Source organism: Osmerus mordax, chromosome 5 (assembly GCF_038355195.1).
Source record: "Osmerus mordax isolate fOsmMor3 chromosome 5, fOsmMor3.pri, whole genome shotgun sequence".
In the NCBI taxonomy this organism is placed as follows: domain Eukaryota; kingdom Metazoa; phylum Chordata; class Actinopteri; order Osmeriformes; family Osmeridae; genus Osmerus; species Osmerus mordax.
Genome location: NC_090054.1, coordinates 20,318,673 through 20,340,775, shown reverse-complemented (window position 1 = coordinate 20,340,775; position 22,103 = coordinate 20,318,673). Strand labels below are relative to the sequence as shown.

Here is a 22,103-nt window from a genome sequence, read left to right as displayed (position 1 = left end):
AGATGAAAGATAAAAACGAGTTTGGCGTAGTAGGGGTTACAACACTAGAGCTTCACGTGCTTGGACGGAAGTGCAGGATGAGGTGCTTGAACACGGGGTCCCTGACAGTGAAATAAACAATCTTGCCTGACCTTGCTTTATTACTGTTTATAATCTGAGTTTATCATCGAGAATACAAAACAAGAAATAATGTTTTAAGTGCCAAAATACCGCCAAAGTTCGATGGATCCGACTATTCGAAGTTTATGATACTCCCAAAAGACGCCTATGGATTTTGAGAGATTTTGTGGATTTGCAAAAAGTATTGGAATTGTTTTCAAATGTTGGCAGTATAACATTCTAACACTATGCCCATGATAATAGGATTTTTATTTTTCAAAGTGTATTTCTACTCTTGTGTTAAATGGTCTACAACAAGCCTACCCCATAATTGACTGACAATTCTGTATTAATAAAACGACACTATTTTTTCCTTTATGGGTATATCCTAATGCAATTGAGTGATTCAATATTGTAGCGTGGGAACGTGTCAACAACTAAGGGGAGTCATTAGTTCATGCACGTCTTCTAAAATTTCTAAATACATGTGAGGTAATGGCAGCAAGATAATTTTAAAACGATTTTGGAAATACCGCAGGCTGATTACATTTCTGTTCTCAAAGGGCTGTAAAGCAGAACTGAAAATGAGTTTTAAGTTCATCACACCACAAAACAATGTTGTTAACTTCCCATCCAAATTCCAATTAAAAAAACACCGACAAGTATGTTATATTAGACTTTGAAATAACTGAAGCTCCGCCCCCCTCGAATTTATTGAATTTAACAGCAACAACTAGCTGAATCAATTGCAGATATCAGAACAGACCTACCTGCAGTCTCTGAGTGTTTTATGTGTTAATTACTTTGTCTTTGCATTGTACCAGCCGAGTAACAGAATGCAGGTTAAATAAACCGTCTGTGATCTGAGTAGCCCTAAGTTGGGTTTTGCCCCGCCTAAACAAAACCTGAAATGAAAACGGGTGAGAAACTGTTCAACGGTCTAACTCCACATTTCAGTGCAACAAAGTTTTAGAGCTTTGCACATGCTTTCAGCAACTCATTTCACACGTATATAATGTATACTGAGAAGCAAATCATGGAATTTGCTTTACAGCACCTTTAAGCACACGACTGTAGTGACATGAAAGTTTACAGATTCCGTTTTAAGACAACCATCATAATTGACACAAGCAACATAAAGCAAAAAAGAAATAAGGAGATTACATTTGTGTTTTTTTCCCCCTGTCGTGCAGTCTCATATTTTTTTTAATCTCTTTTATTTTTTATTTTTTTTCAACGGCCCTAGCCTTGGGGTCCTTGTCAAAAATAAAGGAATTGTTTGGCTACTACTGTTTCTCCATTTGTCTCCCACTACCCACCCACATAATGACACACAAATCGTAACGTACCCAGTACCTGGATGAGTCCTCACCGTAATGCTCTGTGCTTGAGGACATGTTGAAGGAAGAGAAGCGGGGTTAACAAAGCCACGCGCTTCTTTCCCTGTTCTTCATTCCTGGGCACGCAGCTTCCCGAGACTGTGATCCTACGAAAGACACTATTTATCAGTTACACTGGAATAGGAAAGACAGTCTGTTTCAGTTTTTAATCAATATTGAATTTCGAATTTCAATATTGAATCATCTTATTCAGCCGTTCTCTAGCGCGAGTTTAGGCATTCCAGGCCTGAGATACCTATCGATTCCACTAGGTGGAAGTGTTGTACTGGCTTCGTCAACATTACATTTTTGATAAGACATTACAAAAGGTTTAGCAACACAATAAAATATGACATAATTAATTATCAAGTAATACTTGTAAAGTAATTATTATGTAATGAACCAACTTGTGAAGAATAACCAGTGCAGCAGAAGCTTATTCCGTGTGGCTGTTCCTGTTTCAAAAATCGCATTTAGCAAATCGGTCAGCAACAGAGCACACCTTAAAGGTTCACATCCATCCTTCAATAACGCTAGACAATTTACCCATATCAATTTTCTTCCACACAGTCTTTTATTTGTAAATAATAAAAATGAACTCTTGAATATAAAACATACACGTCAGTAGAGCCACATCTGTTATACAAACAACAACTGTTGCAGTGAATACTTCTTCCAAGGTCGTGTTTTTGTAGTGGGAAGCCATGGACTGTAAACAATCAGTATTCCTGGTGTAATACTGACAAAGGAAAGCGCAGTCGGCCACTCTACGCAAAGGGTTAACTGAAAAACGTCAGAGAGAACATTTCACGGGCTTCTGAAGTTCAGTCCAAACCATGACAAAGAAGGACTTCGGGTGAAATAAAAACAAAAGCGGTTGTTTCCAATTTGCTATGTTTCCTTTTAGTTTTGTCGGTTAGAGGGAATAACTGAAAGGCCCGTTGTTTGCGCCCCCCTGTGGCCTGTAGCCGCTCAGCAGCTTGAACAGACCAGGGGGTCGAATCCCCGTGAACTAGACCAGGAATGTTTCCGTCCTTTCCTTTAGTTTGAAACTATTCTTACCGAACCACTCATCCCGACTCCTATGTACAACGTGTGCATGTGTGCGCGTCGGTGAGAGATGTATAGTTTGATACACCTCATATATCTATATCTTTATAATTTCTGTCAAAATCAATATTACACTTCATATACATTTAGCTGTTATACACACATTCTCTATCTCTGTCTCTAGCCCCGCTGTCATAGACTACTAGTTTAACACTTACAACCTGGGATGACCAAGGGGCCTGAGTTTGCTCAGTACTACAGTACAGCCCTTTTCTCCAAAGGGTTTAAAAAAAAAGAAGAAAAAAAGAAATATTTTTTGGAGACTTCCTCATTAGATATTCAGACCCAGAGAGGGAAGCGTGGCCTGGGCGGAGCATATCCCCCTAGGCCCCGCCCACAGGAAGTCAAGATGGCTTGGCTGTTCTCTGTATTCATATTCAGTACGAGCAAACTGTACAAGTACATGCAACATACAAGCTGGCCTAAAAGTATGTGGAACTAACACACATTTAGTCTCTAGTCACTTCTTTTATCTGTGATTCGTTTTTGTCTTGTCTCTGTTTTACAAAAAAGAAAAAGAAAAAAGAAACTGTGCATGCAGCTTGGGTCCGGGGTCCCGAGTCATGCTGCTCCGCCTCTAACGGGGGCGGGGTTAAGGGGTGGGGGCGGGGTTAAGGAGTGGTCATGTGATCAGACCTGTTCCTGGTCTGTGGGCGGCTGTGGGTCCACACACTCAGACAGGGAGGGAACCTGCATCATACAGCGTCATTCTGAACTCAAAGGCAGAAAGGGAAACCGGAGATGAAGACAATAGAACAGACAAACTAAAACGTAACTCGGCCTCTGATTGGCTTTTCTTTCGGAAAAGCAGAACCTTTCCACCTCGAAATGACGCTTCTTGTGCTCGTTTTGATCGTCCGACAAGGCTGAGAATGTGCACGTACGTGCGCAGGCTCCCCCCCCCCCATCTTCGCCAACACCCCGCAGACAGATTGCGCAACATTGCCCGCCTCTACCCTGTCATGTGACCAGGGAGACAAGTGATGACATCACGCGTCGCCACGATCAGGCGGTCAGATCTGAGGTGTCTCTTCCTCCCCCACACACCCTCGCCATCTCATACTGCCTGCCAGTGTTCTGGCCACCGATTGGCTGGTGGACACCCGTGTCAACATCCACTCTGTCGTGTGATAGGGCGGGCTGCAAGTCCCTCCTATCATGGTAGAAACGGTCACAACACAGCCAGTGAAGGAAAGGAGGAGATGAAGAGAGGTGTGGAAGGAGAGGAGGGACAGAGGGATGGGGAGGAGGGACTCATAGCAAGGCCCCTGCAACCAAGAGAAAGAGAACAAAGGAAAGGAGGGATGGAGAGAATACACAGAGAACAGAAGCTAGGTGGGATGGAGAGAGCAGGAAGGAGAAGGGAGGCGTTGGGAGGTGATTGTCAGACTCCAGCTAAGCTCTGATTGGGTAGTACTTTCTCTGTCTTTGCCTCTCTCTCTCTCTCTCTCTCTCTCTCTCTCTCTCTCTCTCTCTCTCTCTCTCTCTCTCTCTCTCTCTCTCTCTCTCTCTCTCTCTCTCTCTCTCTCTCTCTCTCTCTCTCTCTCTCTCTCTCTCTCTCTCTCTCTCTCTCTCTCTGTTCATCTCGCTCTCTCTCTTTTTGTGTCTGGCTTTCATTGGTTGCCTCTGTTTCCATGGGGACCTGGTTTTCCATAGATCTAGGGTGTGTGGTCATGCAGTCTGGTTGTCTGTGGTCCACTGTGGTCCGGGGTATGGTTGCACAGCGGTCACTAGGATCGCACGCCAGGCGGTGGTCCTGAGCTGTCCAATGACGTCTGGGAAGCCAGCCGAGTGAGCGGGGCTAACGTAGGGTCCACCAATGAGGAGGGGGGGGAACAGTTTGTACCAGCCAATCACTGTGCTGGAGAGGTCCAGCTGCTCCAATAGGATCTGTGCAACTCCCATGAAGCATTTGTGGTCCAGTCGCCCGTAGTCACCCCAGACTATGACCTGGAGAGGAGAGAGAGGAACTAGTAGCACTAGGAATACTTCCAGGAGGAGAGAGAGAGAGAGAGAGAGAGAAGGAGAGAGAGAGAGAGAGAGAACAAGAGACAGAGAGAGAGAGAGAGAACGAGAGAGAGAGAGAGAGAGAGAGAGAGAGAGGGAGACAGGTACCTGGAGCACCTTCCCCTGTGGACTCTCCTCAAACAGGAGCTGTTGCTGGTAAAGAGGCTCCAGGGTCTTGCGGGCGATCTTGGTCTTCTTTTTGGCTTTGCAGGCTCCGTTATCCAGCAGATACACCTTGACATAGGGAGCTGGGGCGAGCGAGGGGAGGACAAGGGAGATGAGGGAGGGGGGGGAGGGAGGGAGGGAGGGAGGGAGGGAGGGAGGGAGGGAGAGAGAGAGAGAGAGAGAGAGAGAGAGAGAGAGAGAGAGAGAGAGAGAGAGAGAGAGAGAGAGAGAGAGAGAGATGATGATGTTTAGGGTTTGCTCAAAATGACTGCTGCTTCCAGTGTGTGTGTGTGTGTGTGTGTTACCTGGGAGGGATTTGGACCCGGGTTTGGAGGTAAGGCCACGCGCCCTGATCACCTCCACCTCCAGCTGACCTTTCTTATCCATCATTCCTATCTGGACGTCTCCTGGCACACACAAACACACACAATTTAGTCTATTGTAGTCATTTTACATTACATTACATTTTCTATGACATCTCAGACTAGCTGCCAGTAATGTCACTCACCCATGGAGGGTGTGGCCAAAGTCTGCCGGCCCACTAGCTGGGCGGGGCCAAGTCCATCCAGGAAGTCGCTGAACTGGCTGTCTGCGCCCAGACGCATCCCTGAAAAGATCAGACTGAAACACAGAAGGAGTCAGGTGGCTGAGTGGTTAGGGAATCGGGCTAGTAATCTGAAGGTCGCCAATTCGATTCCCGGCCGTGCAAAATTACGCTGTGTCCTTGGGCAAGGCACTTCACCCTACTTGCGTCGGGGAGAATGTCCCTGTACTTATTGAAAGTCGCTCTGGATAAGAGCGTCTGCTAAATGACTAAATGTAAATGTAAACACAGAACACAGTAGGGTGGTGAGGTGGGGCTGGGCTGAGGGAGCCTAGAACAGTCAGCACTGAACAGCACTACTTTACCAAGACTAAAATGCAATCTCTTTGTAGCGTGTGAATGTTTTGCTGTGTGCATGCAGAAATGGGTGTGTGTGTTACTGTGTGTGCGTGTTATGTGCGGTACTGTGTGTATGTGCTCTCCGTGTGCGTGTGTTACTATGTGTGCATGGTACAGTGTGAGTGAGTGTGTGTGTGTGTGTGTTTGTTTGTGAGAGTACTGACTTCCCCTCTGAGCTGTAGCTGTTGATGCTGCCGTCGGTGGACTCTCGGCTGGCCTGCCGGTTCATGGCTGAGCGGGGAAACTCCACAGCCATGCCCGTCTCCTGGCTCCTCTGGATCTGCAGCTTGTTGCCAGACTTGCCCGCCTTCTTACCCGCCGCCTCTACACACATACAGACACACACACACACAGAGAACACAGAGACACACACACACACAGAGAGAGACACACACAGATAGGGGCTGAGAGAGAGTCCTGAGAAGGAGTCTGTCTGTCTGTCTCACCTGTCTGTCTGTCTGTCTCACCTGTCTGTCTGTGTCACCTGTCTGTCTGTATCACCTGTCTGTCTGTCTGTCTGTGTCACCTGTCTCTCTGTCTGTCTCACCTGTTTCACCTGTCTGTCTGTCTCACCTGTCTGTCTGTCTCACCTGTCTGTCTGTATCACCTGTCTGTCTGTCTGTCTGTGTCACCTGGCTGTCTGTATCACCTGTCTGTCTGTCTGTCTGTCTCACCTGTCTGTCTGTATCACCTGTCTGTCTGTCTCACCTGTCTGTCTGTATCACCTGTCTGTCTGTCTGTGTCACCTGTCTGTCTGTATCACCTGTCTGTCTGTCTGTCTGTCTCACCTGTCTGTCTTTATCACCTGTCTGTCTGCATCACCTGTCTGTCTGTCTCACCTGTCTGTCTGTCTGTCTCACCTGTATGTCTGTCTGTCTCACATGTCTGTCTGTCTGTCTTACCTGTCTGTCTCACCTATCTGTCTGTCTGTTTGTCTGTCTCACCTGTCTGTCTCACCTGTCTGTCTGTCTGTCTCACATGTCTGTCTGTCTCACCTGTCTGTCTGTCTGTCTGTCTGTCTGTCTGTCTCACCTGTCTGTCTGTCTCACCTGTCTGTCTGTCTGTCTGTCTCACCTGTCTGTCTTTCTCACTTGTCTGTCTGTCTCACCTGTCTGTCTGTCTCACCTGTCTGTCTGTCTGTCTCACCTGCCTGTCTGTCTCACCTGTCTGTCTGTCTCACCTGTCTGTCTGTCTCACCTGTCTGTCTGTCTGTTTGTCTCACCTGTATGGCTGATCTGGGAGGTGCTGCGACTGCGTCTGGAGGGGATTCCCACGATGGCCACCACTCGTTGGCTGAGACTGGAGCGCCGTTGCTTGGTCCCGCCCCCCAGCATGCCCAGCGCCGTGTCTGATTGGCTGCCGTCCGTGTGCTCAATGCCGTAGATCTCCCCACTCACACTGGTGCTCTTCATCATCCTCTCCGTCGCACGCACGGCCCGGCTGAGCACACAAACACACACACACAAATGAACAACCAATGAAAAGAAGACTTTAGTTATTGCCCAATAATTCTGTGTGTGTGTGTACATATGTCTATATGTGTGTCTAAATGTGTGTGTCTGTGTGCTACCTGTGCCTGCCCTGGGGTCTCTCTGACTGGATGGACATGTAGCTGGTGCTGCTGACTCGCGAGGCGCTGCTGGTGCGAGAGATGGCCGACACATCGCTGACATCACTGTCCGAAGACTTGTGGGACACATTATCACAGCTCCTCTTCTGATTCTGATCCTTATAGAGCTGCGGAGAGGGAGGGAGGGAGGCAGTAGAGATAGAGAGAGAGAGAGAGAGAGAGAGAGAGAGAGAGAGAGAGAGAGAGAGAGAGAGAGAGAGAGGAGTGGCAAAGAGCGATGGAAAGCAGGAAGAGAGTTCGGATGGGGAAGGAAAGGGATAGAGACACATGAGCACAGAGCACCCTAAATACAGTGACTCATAATAACCCATGCGTTCATACAGTATCCCTCTGCCTGAACTCATCCCCTCTTCTCTTGTGGAAGCATAAAGGTGGTGTCTCACCTCTCGTTTGTCCTTCAGCGCCCTCTGCAGGTCCTGACTGGAGGAGGACTGTCCTGAGCTCCTGTAGGGGAGGACCTTTATCTGCAACGGCAGCACACGCTCCTCTGCTGCTAGAGCTGCACACACACACACATACACACACACACACACACGCACACACACACACACACGCACACACACACGCACACACACACACACACGCACACACACACACACACACGCACACACACACACGCACACACACACACACACACACGCGCACACGCGCACACACACACGCACACACACACACACACACGCACACACAAAACACACATCAGTTGGCATCATCCTATATATATGTCGAGAGAGAGTAGAGTAGTTCCATTTAAAGACACAGGCCTACAGAATGACTCCCAGGTGTTTGTGTGTGTGTGTGTGTGTGTGTGTGTGTGTGTGTGTGTGTGTGTGTGTGTGTGTGTGTGTGTGTGTGTGTGTGAAAGAGACACACCCTGCTCCACACTGCTGCTCCTGGCGGGGACCTGGGGAAGCTGCCGGGCTCTGCGGGCCGAGGAGGAGGTCACGGAGGAAGAGAGAGACGCACCACCTTGGAGGTGGCCCCTGAGAGAGAGAGAGAGAGAGAGAGAGAGAGAGAGAGAGACAGAGAGAGAGAGAGGGAGAGGGAGTGAGAGAGAGAGGCAGAGAGGGAGAGAGAGAGAGAGAGAGGGAGAGAGAGAGACAGACAGACAGAGAGAGAGAGACACAGAGAGAGAGGCAGAGAGGGAGAGAGAGGCAGAGAGGGAGAGAGAGAGGGGGAGAGAGATAGGAAAAAAGGGAGAGATAAATAGTGAGAGAAAGACAGAGAAAGAGCGAGGGAGAGAGATAGAGAAAGAGAAGAGGGGGAGGGTGTTACAGGTAGTGATCTACCCCTTCCTGGCTAATACTGTCCTGTTTACCCCCAAGAGACCTTTGAACACAGAGCCCCAACATGCTCTAAACTACAGTAAACTACAGTTAAGTACAGAAAACTACAGTAAACTACAGTTCATTACAGTAAGCTACAGTAAACAACAGTAAAGTACAGTACACTACAGCAAACTACAGTAAAACCAGAGTAGAGAGCAAACACCAGAAGAGAGAGTGAAAGCCATTAAGAAGCTCTCCTCAGAGATTGATCAGCGGAGGTGGAGCCTTGCAGGGGGACATGTACAGGAAGGGAGGGAGAACACTCAGCTCATTCCAGTTGTCATGGTGAAGGTTCCTGTCGCAAAAACAGCTGCATACGTTTAAGGGCCAACCAATAAGACGCTTTGATTCCCAGAGCTGGGAGGGAGGTAGAGAAGGGTTCACACCCCGACTGGAGGAAACACGCTTTACACATTTAAATCTTACCCTGGCAAGCAGGCACACACACCACACACACACCACACACACACACACACACCACACACACACACACACACACCACACACCACACACACACACACACACACAGAGGAGGCAGCAGCTGTCTTCCTGCCTGGTGGTGGCAGGGGGTGGGGGGAGGGGGGGGGAGGGGGTGGGGGGGTGGGGGGTGGTGGGAGGTGAAGGGTGAGCGGAGGCTGACTGTGGGGGCCGACCCCCGTGAGGTCCCCTTACCAGGCGGCCGGAGAGGGGGTGCCCGGCCTCTGGACCCCCTCAGTATGGAGGTGGGCTTTATCCTGGGGGGACCGCACCACCACACACACATCACACACACGTCACACACACATCACACACACCCCGCCGATGCATCACGCAAAGCAGCATGCAGAAAAGAGCAGCAACCGGGAAGAAAGAAAAGAAAGAGATAGAAAAGTTAAAAAAAAAACATCAGAGAAATAATGTGTCAGAAGATAAACTGAAAATACAACATGAGGTGAGAAAGGGAAGGGAAGTGAAACTAACAGGTCTGTTCCGAGGTCCCTTCATCCTGTGTGATCACAGAGAGGTCTTCACATTAACTACATCCCCCAACACCAGCATTACCCATACCATTGGAAGTTACACCCTGTCCAGCAGTACCAGAGATCTGACCCCGTCATCATGGCTGAACACAGGCTAACAACGATAGGATCTGAACTCTAGCAAGGCTCTCAGGAAACACAATCAACTCTTTCATATCTTCCTATTTCTTTAGACGATCACAAGATGGCTGTGAGCTGGTTGTTGTTGAGTTAGCTAACAAGGTATGTTCTGGAAGGTTGTGGGGAGGTTGTGGGGTAAGGTAAGTGGCAGTTGCTGGAAGGTTGTTGAGTATGCTAACAAGGTCGTTTCTGGAAAGTTGTGGGGAGGTTGTGAGCTGTGGCTTTTACAGTAAGAGTGAATTTAAGACTATGAAAGTCAATAATAACCCGAGCCATGAGTACACATCTCAAATGGACCCAGTGGTGAGGTTATTGACCTCAGGGAAACAGTCCAGGTTCGAGTTCCAGTTGTCCCTCTGCTCACCTGTTGTTGTCAGAGGGTTTCTGGGCCAGAGTCTGACAGGAGGACGTGTCCAGGGTTCGAGGTTGCCTGGTTACAGGAAGGACGAGTGGAAACACAGACAGAAAAGACAGGATGGAGGGAGTGGATGGAGAAGACAGGAGAAGGGTAAACAGGATTAGAAGAGAGCTGGGTGTGTATTCTCAGGGAGCGCTGATGGATGTGAGGTGTGGGATCTACACACAGCAGTCTAGAGATGAATGTGATCTAACTCAGTGATGTCCACACTAAAACAATGAGAGACAATATGAGGGGACGTCACAACACACACTCTTGTAGCAATCAAACGTGTGTGTGTGTATGTGTGTAAATGTGTGTGTGTACCTCTTTGCACTGAGGTGATTGATTGTATCCTGAGTAGGAAACACAGGATCCAGCACCCACCTGTTTCTCACACACACACACACATACACACACACGACGATGATGATAACGACACACAAACAGACATATCAACAAGCACACACATACACAAAACATAGGTGATGGTCAACATGAGATGAAGTGTTTGGGACATTATCTAAGGCTCTCCTTTGTTGACTAGAAAACAAGAGGCTGAACAGACAAGCTTGACACAGAGCACCAGTTAGGGGAGAGGAGAGGCACAGTCACACACACACACACACGGTGACACTCGCAGTGTCTCACACACAGTGACACACACACACTCACACAGTGACACACACATGGTGACAAACGTTACAGACTGAAGGGTTCTCTAACACCAAGCACTCAAATACAAACTAGATCAGCCTGTCAAAGAGCAAAACAAACTGCAGAACACTGGACACCCATCCCCCACCCCTCATCCCCAGCAGTAGCCGATGCTGCTAAACCGAGACCTGAGCATTACAGGAGCAAAAAAAGGAAATTCAAGTCACAAAGTCACAACATAACACTTAAACTACGGCAGCATGAGAGAGACCGACCACATGCACAAGCTGGAAAACGAGATCTTCCAGGTTGGAAGTGGGGACCAACAATTCTGTGACACGTGACACATTCCCTCTCATAGCTCATTACAACATGGCCTTCCACAAACAGTGCACAGCGATTACCAAAAGCGTAATGCAAGGGGAACGCTAAATCAGAGCATTTTCAGGGGACAAGGTGAGGATTAGAGGTTAGCGGTTAGGGGTTTAGCCACGTTAGCATGTGGGTTAGCGCTGGGGTCTACTCCGGAAAGGGGGTGGGAGTGAGGGAGTGAAGGAAGGATGGGGGAGTAGGGTGGGAGGGAGTAGGGGGGGAGAGTGGGGGGGGGAGGTGAGAGTGGCGGGGGTGGGGGGGTGGGGAGGAGCGTGAGAGGGAGGGGTACTAGGGGGAGAGGCTGAGGGGGTGTTAGGGGTACCTGTCGTCTTCGGGGGAGGCGTGCTGGATTAGAATCCTGGGGCTGGCAGGGCGTCTGCGAGGCAGGGACTGAGAGAACCTGAGGGCCACAGCGCCCCCCGGTGGACAGACACAGAAACACACACATCCAGGTTTACCCATGCTCACTACCTGCTCCAGGGAGGGGTCCCTCACAGCACCACACACCAGCTACACGCTCCAACATGCTCCATACTTCATCTCATTTCATTCCATTTGTTTGAACAGTTGCCATTCCTGTCAATTGAAAAGCCTGCCGTCCCTACGCTAGCAATACACGGTCAAATTTCTCCTAAATACCAATGGTGTGATGCCCTCCCATTGTGCCACTTATTCTGTTACGCAACACACACAACTCTGCACATGCACTCTTCTGGAGAGATTATGTACAGTATCTATGACCTCAACACCATTCTGACAATCACAACACACACACACACTCTAGATGACCACTGTATGTACAAGGACATGCAGATATCCAAAACATCTCAAGTAAACTGGAGAATAAAATAGAATTTCAGAGGAGAATTTGTTTTTTAGGTTTTTCCCACATCAAAGAGTAGCCCCCAGACTCTGGGTGTGTCTGGGGGCACACATGCCGGGAGGATGGGATCTTCAGGGGGGGGTCGCTATAGAAAGTGGGATAAGGGAGCAGGGGGGCGAGGTCCACAGCCAGTTTCAAAGTGTTCATCCATCCACCAGCAGTGTTTAGTTAGCTCTCATGAGAACGGACAGGTCTGAACACTCAGCGAGTAAAACAAACACTTGTGGTGTGACGTGAACACGTTGAAGTTTGCTGTGATTTCATCGCAGGGTAAGAGAAGGGTGAGAAGACCCCTGAATGGACAAACGGAGTCAGACATAGGCTGTGGGGTACTGAATGTACTGTAAAGGGTACTGGGTGTAGGGGTACAGGGTGTAGGGCACAGGGTGTAGGGCACAGGGTGTAGGGCACAGGGTGTAGGGCACAGGGTGTAGGGCACAGGGTGTAGGGTACAGGGTATAGGGTACTGGGTACAGGGTGTAGGGTACAGGGTGTAGGGGTACAGGGTGTAGGGTACAGGGTGTAGGGTACAGGGTGTAGGGTACAGGGTGTAGGGTACAGGGTGTAGGGTACAGGGTGTAGGGTACAGGGTACAGGGTGTAGGGTACAGGGTACAGGGTGTAGGGTACAGGGTACAGGGTGTAGGGTACAGGGTATAGGGTACTGGGTACAGGGTGTAGGGGTACAGGGTGTAGGGTACAGGGTATAGGGTATAGGGTACTGGGTACAGGGTGTAGGGTACAGGGTGTAGGGGTACAGGGTACAGGGTGTAGGGTACAGGGAGTAGGGCACAGGGTGTAGGGCACAGGGTGTAGGGTACAGGGTACAGGGTGTAGGGGTACAGGGTGTAGGGTACAGGGTATAGGGTATAGGGTACTGGGTACAGGGTGTAGTGGTACAGGGTACAGGGTACAGGGGGCTGGTACCTGTCAGGCTCTGGTGAGGGAACATTATTGTCTGGAGTGAGACAGTTGGTGCTAGCGCTCCTAACCCTGTCCAGAGAGGGCCGTAGATCACTAGCCCCCACAAGCATGCCATCCAATGCAGGAGAGAGGAGAGGACAGGAGAGGAGGACAGGAGACAACACAAAAGGAAACAATGGAGAAACAGAAAGAAGGCTGTGTTAGAGAGAGAAATCATAGAGGACATGCCTAGTCTCAACGCAACCATGAGCGGTCTGGTCGTCATGGAGATGGCCCCGTCAGGTGATCAGGCTGTCTGGCATGGTCTGGTCGTCATGGAGATTTTGAGTTAAATTTTTCTAATTGTTACCGATGGCCGGTCTTTCGACGCAATTGAAGAAAGGTTCTTGATGGGAAGTCTGTGTGTGCCTGTGTGTGTGCGCACATTCGAGTGTGTGTTTGTGTGTGTGTGCACACATACGTGTGTGTGTGCGCACATACGAGTGTGTGTGCGTGTGTGTGTGTGTGTGTGTGTGGTTGGAGAAGTCTGAGGCCTAAACCTCATGACGGGTCCTCACAGTTCAGGGTATCTAACTCTTCTAACTGGTCCTGGGAATCCACAGCTGATGGAGATGTGTGTGTGGGCGTGTGTGTGCCTTACCTAATCATGATCTCGTCTGTGAACTTGAGAACGTGATGCGTGAGGGAGCGCGGGGAAGCGGTGACAACGCGTGAGCGCACCCTAGAGGTCGACGGGAGGCATGCAGGCAGCGGGGAACTTTACCGGCGAAAAAACAACAAAATAAAAACATAAAATAGGACATGCAGCTAGCATGCAGTGTCAAGACAAAAACATTTACCTCAGCTGACTTTAAGTCACAGATAAATACTCGCATCCATGAGGTTAACAGTCCTAAGTGAGTCGGACAAGCTCAAACATTTGAGCGGCACATTTGATAGTAGATTCCTATATTTTTACAGACTTGAAAAAGACCTTTTCGAGCATGTGTGCTTGTGAGTGTGTGTGTGTGTTTTCGGTGAGTGTGTGTGTGAGAGAAGTTGGGTGTTGCGTAGTTTGTGGTTGCAGTGGAGAGACGATCTCTCCACACAGACTCACCTGTAAATGTCCTTGTGAATGCCGTTGACTAACAGAGGCATCTTAGGGGGCAGAGTGACACTGTGTCTAGACGATCTCCTGAGTTGAGCAGGTGTGTGACTGTGTGCGCGTGTGTGTGTGTGTGTGTGTGTGTGTGCATGCAGGACACAGGGATAGAAGATTAGGAGAAAGGTGGATTACCAAAACAGAAAGGTGTGAACAGCAAGAGCAGAACAGGCTAAGCAGAGCAAGATAAGCACAGCTGTTCATACTTACTGGAATGAGACAACGCAGGGAAGCATTGCGCCTGCATACCCAATATTTTGTACCTATTAATGGACACAACTTTGCCCTCTAGTGTGTGGAGTACGGTACTACAACTGGTTTATTTACTGTAGCTAGAAAACAAGTCTGTCTCTCACGTATGATGGGTAGAGTCTGTGAGGTGCTGTAGGGTGGACAGTCCCAGTGATGGACTCAGTCTGCGTGTGATGGATGTTATGAGGACGCATGTGTGTGTCGTTTACGTGTTACGGACATCGATGTGGATGTTTAAAAGAGGCTCTCACTCTCTCTCTCACTCTCTCTCTCTCACTCTCTCACACTGTGAGATGCCTAAAAGCTTGACACTATCAACAAAGGTTTATGCCTTTCCAAAAAGTATTTGAAATGAAATAAAAATAAGTTGGTGATGTTTCTAAATGTGAAATGCAAAAGTAATTCCAATAAAATAAACTATACAATATGAGGATTACTGCTAATACTACTATTACTCATTCAAATAATAATAGAACCCAAAATAATAAAAGTACAAAATATGCGATGACTTCTTGTTTACCTTTTGGTGTGTAGGCACTCAGCACTTTTGCCCCGCATTGATTGGTGGATCATGATGACCTCACTGTGGTTACCATGGAGATGGGTGACACATGAGGAAATCAACAATGGTAGCAAAGTTCCAGAGCACAGGGAAACAACATGAGCAGAGATCTGATTCGGCACAGCATTCGTACATGACACCACGACAGCATCTTGGCTGCCTCTAAACACAGTGGAACTGCCTCGTCCTGGATGCTACAAGCTAACGCTCTCTGACACAGGGCAGCATCACAGGCACTGATCTCAGGTGAACACAGCATCACAGGCACTGATCTCAGGTGAACACAGCATCACAGGCACTGATCTCAGGTGAACACAGCATCACAGTCACTGATCTCAGGGCGAACACAGCGTTGTACTGACTGGAGGACAAGTACGGGGTCATGTGACTGTAAGACAGGTACGGGGTCATGTGACTGTAGGACAGGTACGGGGTCATGTGACTGGAAGACAGGTACAGGGTCATGTGACTGGAGGACAGGTACAGGGTCATGTGACTGGAGGACAAGTACGGGGTCATGTGACTGTAGGACAGGTACGGGGTCATGTGACTGGAGGACAGGTACAGGGTCATGTGACTGGAGGACAGGTACAGGGTCATGTGACTGGAGGACAGGTACAGAGTCATGTGACTGGAGGTCAGGTACAGGGTCATGTGACTGTAGGATAGGTACAGGGTCATGTGACTGTAGGACAGATACAGGGTCATGTGACTGGAGGTCAGGTACAGGGTCATGTGACTGGAGGACGGCAGGAAGGGAGGGATAAGGGATACACACGTACACTTGCATTCAAACACGCGCACACACACACACTCCTACACACACACACACTGCGGAGACACACAAGTAAACGAACAAACAGAAAATACATGTGCTCTTAGTAGTACACCCTTTCAAACCCTCCTAACACACACGTAAATGCTCAACATACAAACAAGCACACACACGTTTACATATAAGTATCCATATACTTGGTTTGTTCCACCAAACCCGACATGTCACACCCAGCCTACCTGTCGTCCAGGTATTCCTCCTCCTGTTGGCGCCCTCTAGTGGAGTTGTAGTAGCGGGTGGGCGAACGAGACCGACGACCATGATGCATATCATCATCCAAACTCCTGATGAGAGACAGAGAGATAGTAAGAGAGAGGGAAGGATAAAGAAAAAGAGAGAGGAAGAGAGAGACAGAGAAAGAAATCGAGAGAAAGAGAAATAATGAAGATACTAGAGGCATGACTATTTTACTTGAGAACAACCTTCATTAGAAATAAAGAAATATCCTAACACACAGTCCAGCTCCGGAACGTATTACAGGTGTGTGTGTCCACCCCCCACCCCCCCACCCCCCCACCCCCACCTCACCTCACCCCCCCCACCCCCACCTCACCCCCCCCCCCCTTCACCTCTGGGCGGGGATGTTGGGGGGGCGTGAGCGTGTGTTTGTCTGCTCATCCCTGGGCGGGGACACGGAGCGGGAGCGATGGTGAGAGCCCCTCTGCTCTGGAACCTCCAGCGTGCTAGGCTGCTCTCTCTGACGCTCCCGGCCACGCCCGTCTGCAGCTTCACACACCCACACACACACACGAACACACACACACACACGCAAACAGACGAGCCCACACGTACACGGAGGCACACACATGCACTCATACACACACATCCATGCAAACACACACATGAACACACAAACACATGTTACTATCGTCACAGCCTCACCTAAGGGTCATGTCCAGATGTTTTCAGTGACCAACACCTGAGGAGATTTACCTGAAAGCTCACAGAGGATTTGTTTATTTTGGGAAACATAATCAAACCCTTGGACCCCCTTACATAGTTACAAAGGCTGCAGTTGTGACCGGTAAAGACCAGGACACTATCAAGTCCTGAGGAGTAGAGCAACAGTGGAACAGTGGAACAGTGGAACAGTGCTTCAACAGCAGCATTCCCAGCAACCCCACCCACCTTTAGGCACTGCTGTCGTACCCTCATCAATCTCAGACTCAGCGACACGCTGAGAACCTGGACAACAGCGGGGACACACACAAAGACACACACACAAAGACACACACAGACACACAAAGACACACACACACACATAAAGACACACACATAAAGACACACACATAGAGAAAGGATTGTCGAAAGAGCAGGGGTGTGAAGACAACATTTATATAAACACACAGTAAATGTGACAGACTCTCTCAAACACACACACAAAACACACACAGAGGCACAAAAACACACAGAACACACACACACAGAACACACACACACAGAACACACACACAGGGTGGGTGCTGCTGTTGAGACTCACGTTGGAGCTTCCTGGTGGGCGTGTCGGTGTGGGCGTGTCGGCGGGGCAGGTAGGGGGAGGGGCGCGGGAGGGGGATGGAGGAGGAGTCATGGGTCTGCAGCTTGTACCAGTGGGGCTGGTCGTCCAGCAGAGCTGTTTCCAGCTCTATCAGAACCTGTAGAACACAAGCCACAACTGTCAGAACCTGTAGAACACAAGCCACAACTATCAGAACCTGCAGATAGTTGTGGCTTGTGTTCTGCCTGAACTGAACCTGAAAACATCTATCTTTTAAACAAAAAATTCTAAAGATTGAAAACATGTATGCGTATGATGTGAGATCCAGTTACTAGCGTGACACTAAAACAGTTAATGGCTAATTTTCACTTCTTTACTTTAACTTGTGTGAAAAAGTGTAGTCAGGACTTCAAATTTTCTTTTTACACATGAGTATCTGTACTTGTACTTGAATGAAGGATGTGTGTGCTTTTGCCATATCTGAGTATATAGGTGTGTGTGTGTGTGTGTGTACCTCTCCCATGAACAGGCTGTCCTGTTCTGGCATGCGTGGCTGATCCCAGACTGTAATCTCCAGCATGTGGTTCCTGAAGTCTCGTCGGTGGACATGCGAGTAGACGAACCCCTGGTGCCACTTCGGATCGCCGCTCTTTTTAACCGTCTTGGTCCTCCGCTTGCTCTTATCACTGCAGGGACACACAAGTGCACAATACACACATCACACACAGTATGTTAGAGCAGTGAGGATGATATGCTATTTTAATATTTTGAAAAATGGAACATCCTCATTATGTAGGTACATCCATAAGATGTGTTCTAAAGGCCATGATCTACTAGGGAGGTTTTTCGTTTTTGTTGTAAATTGTCGCTGTAATTCGCCTTCTTCGTTCCTCGCTAGCGGCTTAGTGAGAATACTGGGCGTGCAGACGGGCCTAGCACGTATTTGTTACAGTTAGTGTTACAGCGTTCTGTACAGGAAGTACCTGCGGTCTGGCAGGAAGTACATTTTCACGTAGGGATTTCTAGGTCGTCCGTCCGGCCTGGTGGGCAGTTCTACTGCCTGCAGGATGTTCACTATGAGCTGGTGACCCAACTTGTCATTCCACAACTTCACCTGAGAACACACACACACACACAGACAAAACGCAAACACACACACACGCAGACACAGGCACAAGCAATAACACACAGACACACACTCAATGTCACAATGAGGCAATATGCAGTACACTTGGGGCATCGAAACGTCACAAACACACACACAGAGCACAGCGTACTAACAGAGATGCTTCCAGGCAGGAAGTGAGGCGTGTCTCTGAGGGTGGGGCTGGATGGAGTCATGACTGAGATAGACGGGCGTTCCATCTTCTGGGACTCGAATGAACTGGAACCTGCTGTGAGGGCAAAAGTACACAAACAGACAGTTCAACCAATTAAACCCAAACCACATACAGGACGGGATCTCAAGTCACGTGACATCCCCTTCCCAGAGGGGTTTTAACAGGACATGCACATCAGCAGCTGTGTTTACTGTATCAATAAGTACGAGGGAAACTGATTTGAGTTTATGTGAGAGAGAAAAAATGCACTTGCAAGAGAGAGAGATATAGAGAATGACAGAAACAGAATGGGAGGCCGAGAGCGAGCAGGATCCAGAGAGAGAGATAGCAGGATAGTGATAGAGAGAGAGAGAGAGAGAGAGAGAGAGAGAGAGAGAGAGAGAGAGAGAGAGAGAGAGATAGCAGGATAGTGTGAGAGAGAGCGAGAGAGAGAGAGAGAGAGAGAGATAGCAGGATAGTGATAGAGAGAGAGAGAGAGATAGCAGGATAGTGTGAGAGAGAGAGAGAGAAAGAGAGAGAGAGAGAGAGAGAGAGAGAGACCCCAGAGTAGATACCTACTGGATTCTAATGGAGGATGGGATGTGTCTGGGATTCTTGGGATATCACTAAAAATAACAAAAATGAGAAACATCTTTCAGACCTGACAGGACAAGGTAAAACAAGGTGTACTGTCTGACACCACCAGTACCAGGTAAAGAGTTGTCACAGGTGAAGTAGTTAAACTGGATACAAGCAAGTTGAGAAACAAATTAAAACAAAACATGGGTAAGCGGAGATAAAGTTGTCCCAGTTCTAACACCTCACAGGTTGGAGAGGGGGACCGCTGGGGAGTCTGGGATATGAGGAGGGGGCAGGTCCTTATTAGACAGCTTGCTTACTTACTGACAGCTTCTATACACCCCTTGCAAATGTTTGGAAAGAAATCGGTACATTTGTGATTGTCAAGGAAGGCTGTCAAACAACAGCGAGGTGTCATGTTTCAGTGTGTGAAAGATAAAGATTTATTCCTAGTTCATAACATAAATATTTTTTGTGACAACTTGGTTTGTATTTGTTTGAATTATAAACATTTTGACAATACAGACCTTGTTCCTGAAATGCTTAAAATATGATATCACTGTTCACAATTATCAAATTTATAAAAGTAATTAACTCAACGTAGAACAACTCAGACTCACCCAATGGGTCTGGATACCACCAGTTCCACTTGAGGTTCAGTTTGAGATTCCAAAATGATATTGTAAACTTCTTTCTGCGTTGCGCCGGGCAACAACTTTCCGTTCCACTGAAGAACCTCATCACCTGAAGGAACAAACAACTGTTCTTCCTGAAACACCCCTCACCCATCAGGCCGAATCGTGCGCAAACACACGTGTGGTACTGACCTGCACGCAGATGACCAACCACGTCAGCCAGACTGCCTTTCTTGACTTTGGTGATGAAAGCCCCCAATCTCCCCGTCTCAGTGACCCTACCCCCTACCACCTGACACACACACACAGAGAGTACATGATGTGTAAGATTAAGGTATTGTGTCCATACATATGAAGACCCAGTAGTTTGAGGTTTAACCTTGGTGTGTATGTGTGTGTGCGTGCATGTGTGTGTGTGTGACCTTCAGTCCGAGCAGGGCTCCTGCCTCCTTTGGCATAGCGCTCCTCTTGCTCAACGTGATTCGACCGATTAGATGGTCACCTTCTGTGGATGGCTGCCAGGTCACTGGGTGCTGTGAGAACGATGTTGTGATTCAATAAAACAGCCAAGCAGCAATCGCATTACAACTGACCCTCACTCACTCACACACACACAAACATGCACACACACAGAGAGATGCACTTTGGTGTAGACCGACGCACTCGAGAAAAGTACTCAGAGATGAACTCTATGAGAGTAGAAACACTTTACACAGACAAACACAAACACACAACCTGACACACGGTTAGAGAAAGGGCATCTCTCTCAGACACACACACTCTGTCAGATACACACACACACACACTCTCAGTCAGGTACTCACATGCCATACAGTTGGGTCCAGGGGGTAGCACTCCCAGTCACCTGAAACAGACAGAACAGCTCAACCAGGAGCCTGGAGCCGTGTCTCTCTTCACCCTTCTCTCTCTCTCTCTCTCTCTCTCTCTTTCTCTCTCTCTCTCCGCTATCTCTCTCCCTCTTTGGTCTCTCCCTCTCTGTTATCTATCTCCAATCTCTCTCTCCAACTCTGCAACTCACAATCTGTCTCTCTGTCTTATGTATCTTCTCTCTCCAGTTCCTCGCTCTCTGCTATCTCTCTCCGATCTCTGTCTCTCTCTCCGCTCCCTCCTTCCCCGGTATCTCTATCTCCGGTCTCCCTCTTTGCTCCTCGCGACTGCAGATGTATACAGAGCACATACCAGCCTCACTGCCACTATACACAGCCCTGCCACACTGCAAGCCTCTTTAGAGCTGTGCTGTTTATGGAGACGGACAGGAGTTTGTTGAATATTTAGGTTGGAGACGGGTGCCCGTCCAGACTGAGAGTGCCTCTAGTCTGGATCAACAAAACCTGGGGGAGGAAATGATTTATGCACGCAGAGAGGTCTAGATGACTTAATAATATTTAATGACCGTAAAAGTGACTTCACTTAGTCTTTGTAGTTTATAACCTTTAATGAAAGACCGATGTTGTCTGTGTGTATGATCTCTTTTTAGAATACCATGAAAGAGGACAAAGCAAACAGGAAAGTAAACGAGTCAGATCTGCCTTGGTTCTCAACCATGACCTGAATGCTGGTTTGTGTGTGTGTGTGTGTGTGAGTGTGTGTGGGCAAGCTCTGTACAGTTAGCGGTTTGCAGTGCCAACAAGCACATGACTGCTTGACCTGGGCTCTCAGCAGAGCTAAAAAAGGATGAGGGTCTGACTTCTTCAGCGGAGTGTTTACAATCCCATCTGACAAACATCTCTTCCTCTGCCACTTGATTGATCATAGGCTTTAGTTTCCATCCAGGTGGCCCGCAGGTCGTCTTTTCAGGTAGAACATGTTCCACAAACTCCAGGATCAAACCTGGGCTTCTTATATATGGCCTCGGCAGAAGTTTATCAGACATAAACACATACTTATACACACACACACACACACACACGTCAACTCTGCTTTCCCAAATCATCTCCTGACTGTTTTCTTAGTTAGATCAGATTTTTTGGACAGTGTGTCACAGTGCTGGGCACAAAGACAGCACGTCTACGGTTTAGGAGTTCCGAGGGTATAGACTCAAACACACAGTCGCTAACTCTCCCCTCACAAATCCTCTCTCTTTCTCCTCCTCTCTCCTGAGCCTACGCAGAGAGAAGCTCTTGTTTAGACATGATGTGTTTCTCAGAACTGGGATGATATCCCCTTCCACATCCCAGCTCACCTCTCTCTGATATCCCCCCTCCACCTACAAGCTCACCTCTCTCGCTGACGCTCTCCATCTCTGCGTCC

General features: G+C 48.5%; 1 protein-coding gene across 1 annotated transcript in view; it reads right to left on the bottom strand.

Annotated features, from left to right (window-relative positions):
- Positions 1-4,318: 4,318 nt before the first annotated feature.
- Positions 4,319-22,103, bottom strand: part of rims1b (regulating synaptic membrane exocytosis 1b) — a 39,216-nt gene continuing 21,431 nt past the window's right edge. The window contains 28 exon segments of the mRNA XM_067236749.1: positions 4,319-4,420; positions 4,422-4,538; positions 4,704-4,843; positions 5,066-5,167; positions 5,269-5,381; positions 5,868-6,027; positions 6,926-7,143; positions 7,274-7,440; positions 7,717-7,832; positions 8,207-8,316; positions 10,165-10,230; positions 10,525-10,584; positions 11,549-11,626; positions 13,036-13,125; positions 14,946-15,008; positions 16,002-16,106; positions 16,392-16,548; positions 16,951-17,007; positions 17,303-17,456; positions 17,814-17,985; positions 18,283-18,413; positions 18,581-18,693; positions 19,198-19,244; positions 19,818-19,941; positions 20,025-20,124; positions 20,255-20,365; positions 20,657-20,697; positions 22,072-22,103. The exon segment at positions 22,072-22,103 is cut by the window's right edge and continues 735 nt beyond it. Of these exon segments, the coding sequence (XP_067092850.1) occupies positions 4,319-4,420; positions 4,422-4,538; positions 4,704-4,843; positions 5,066-5,167; positions 5,269-5,381; positions 5,868-6,027; positions 6,926-7,143; positions 7,274-7,440; positions 7,717-7,832; positions 8,207-8,316; positions 10,165-10,230; positions 10,525-10,584; positions 11,549-11,626; positions 13,036-13,125; positions 14,946-15,008; positions 16,002-16,106; positions 16,392-16,548; positions 16,951-17,007; positions 17,303-17,456; positions 17,814-17,985; positions 18,283-18,413; positions 18,581-18,693; positions 19,198-19,244; positions 19,818-19,941; positions 20,025-20,124; positions 20,255-20,365; positions 20,657-20,697; positions 22,072-22,103 (3,046 nt within the window).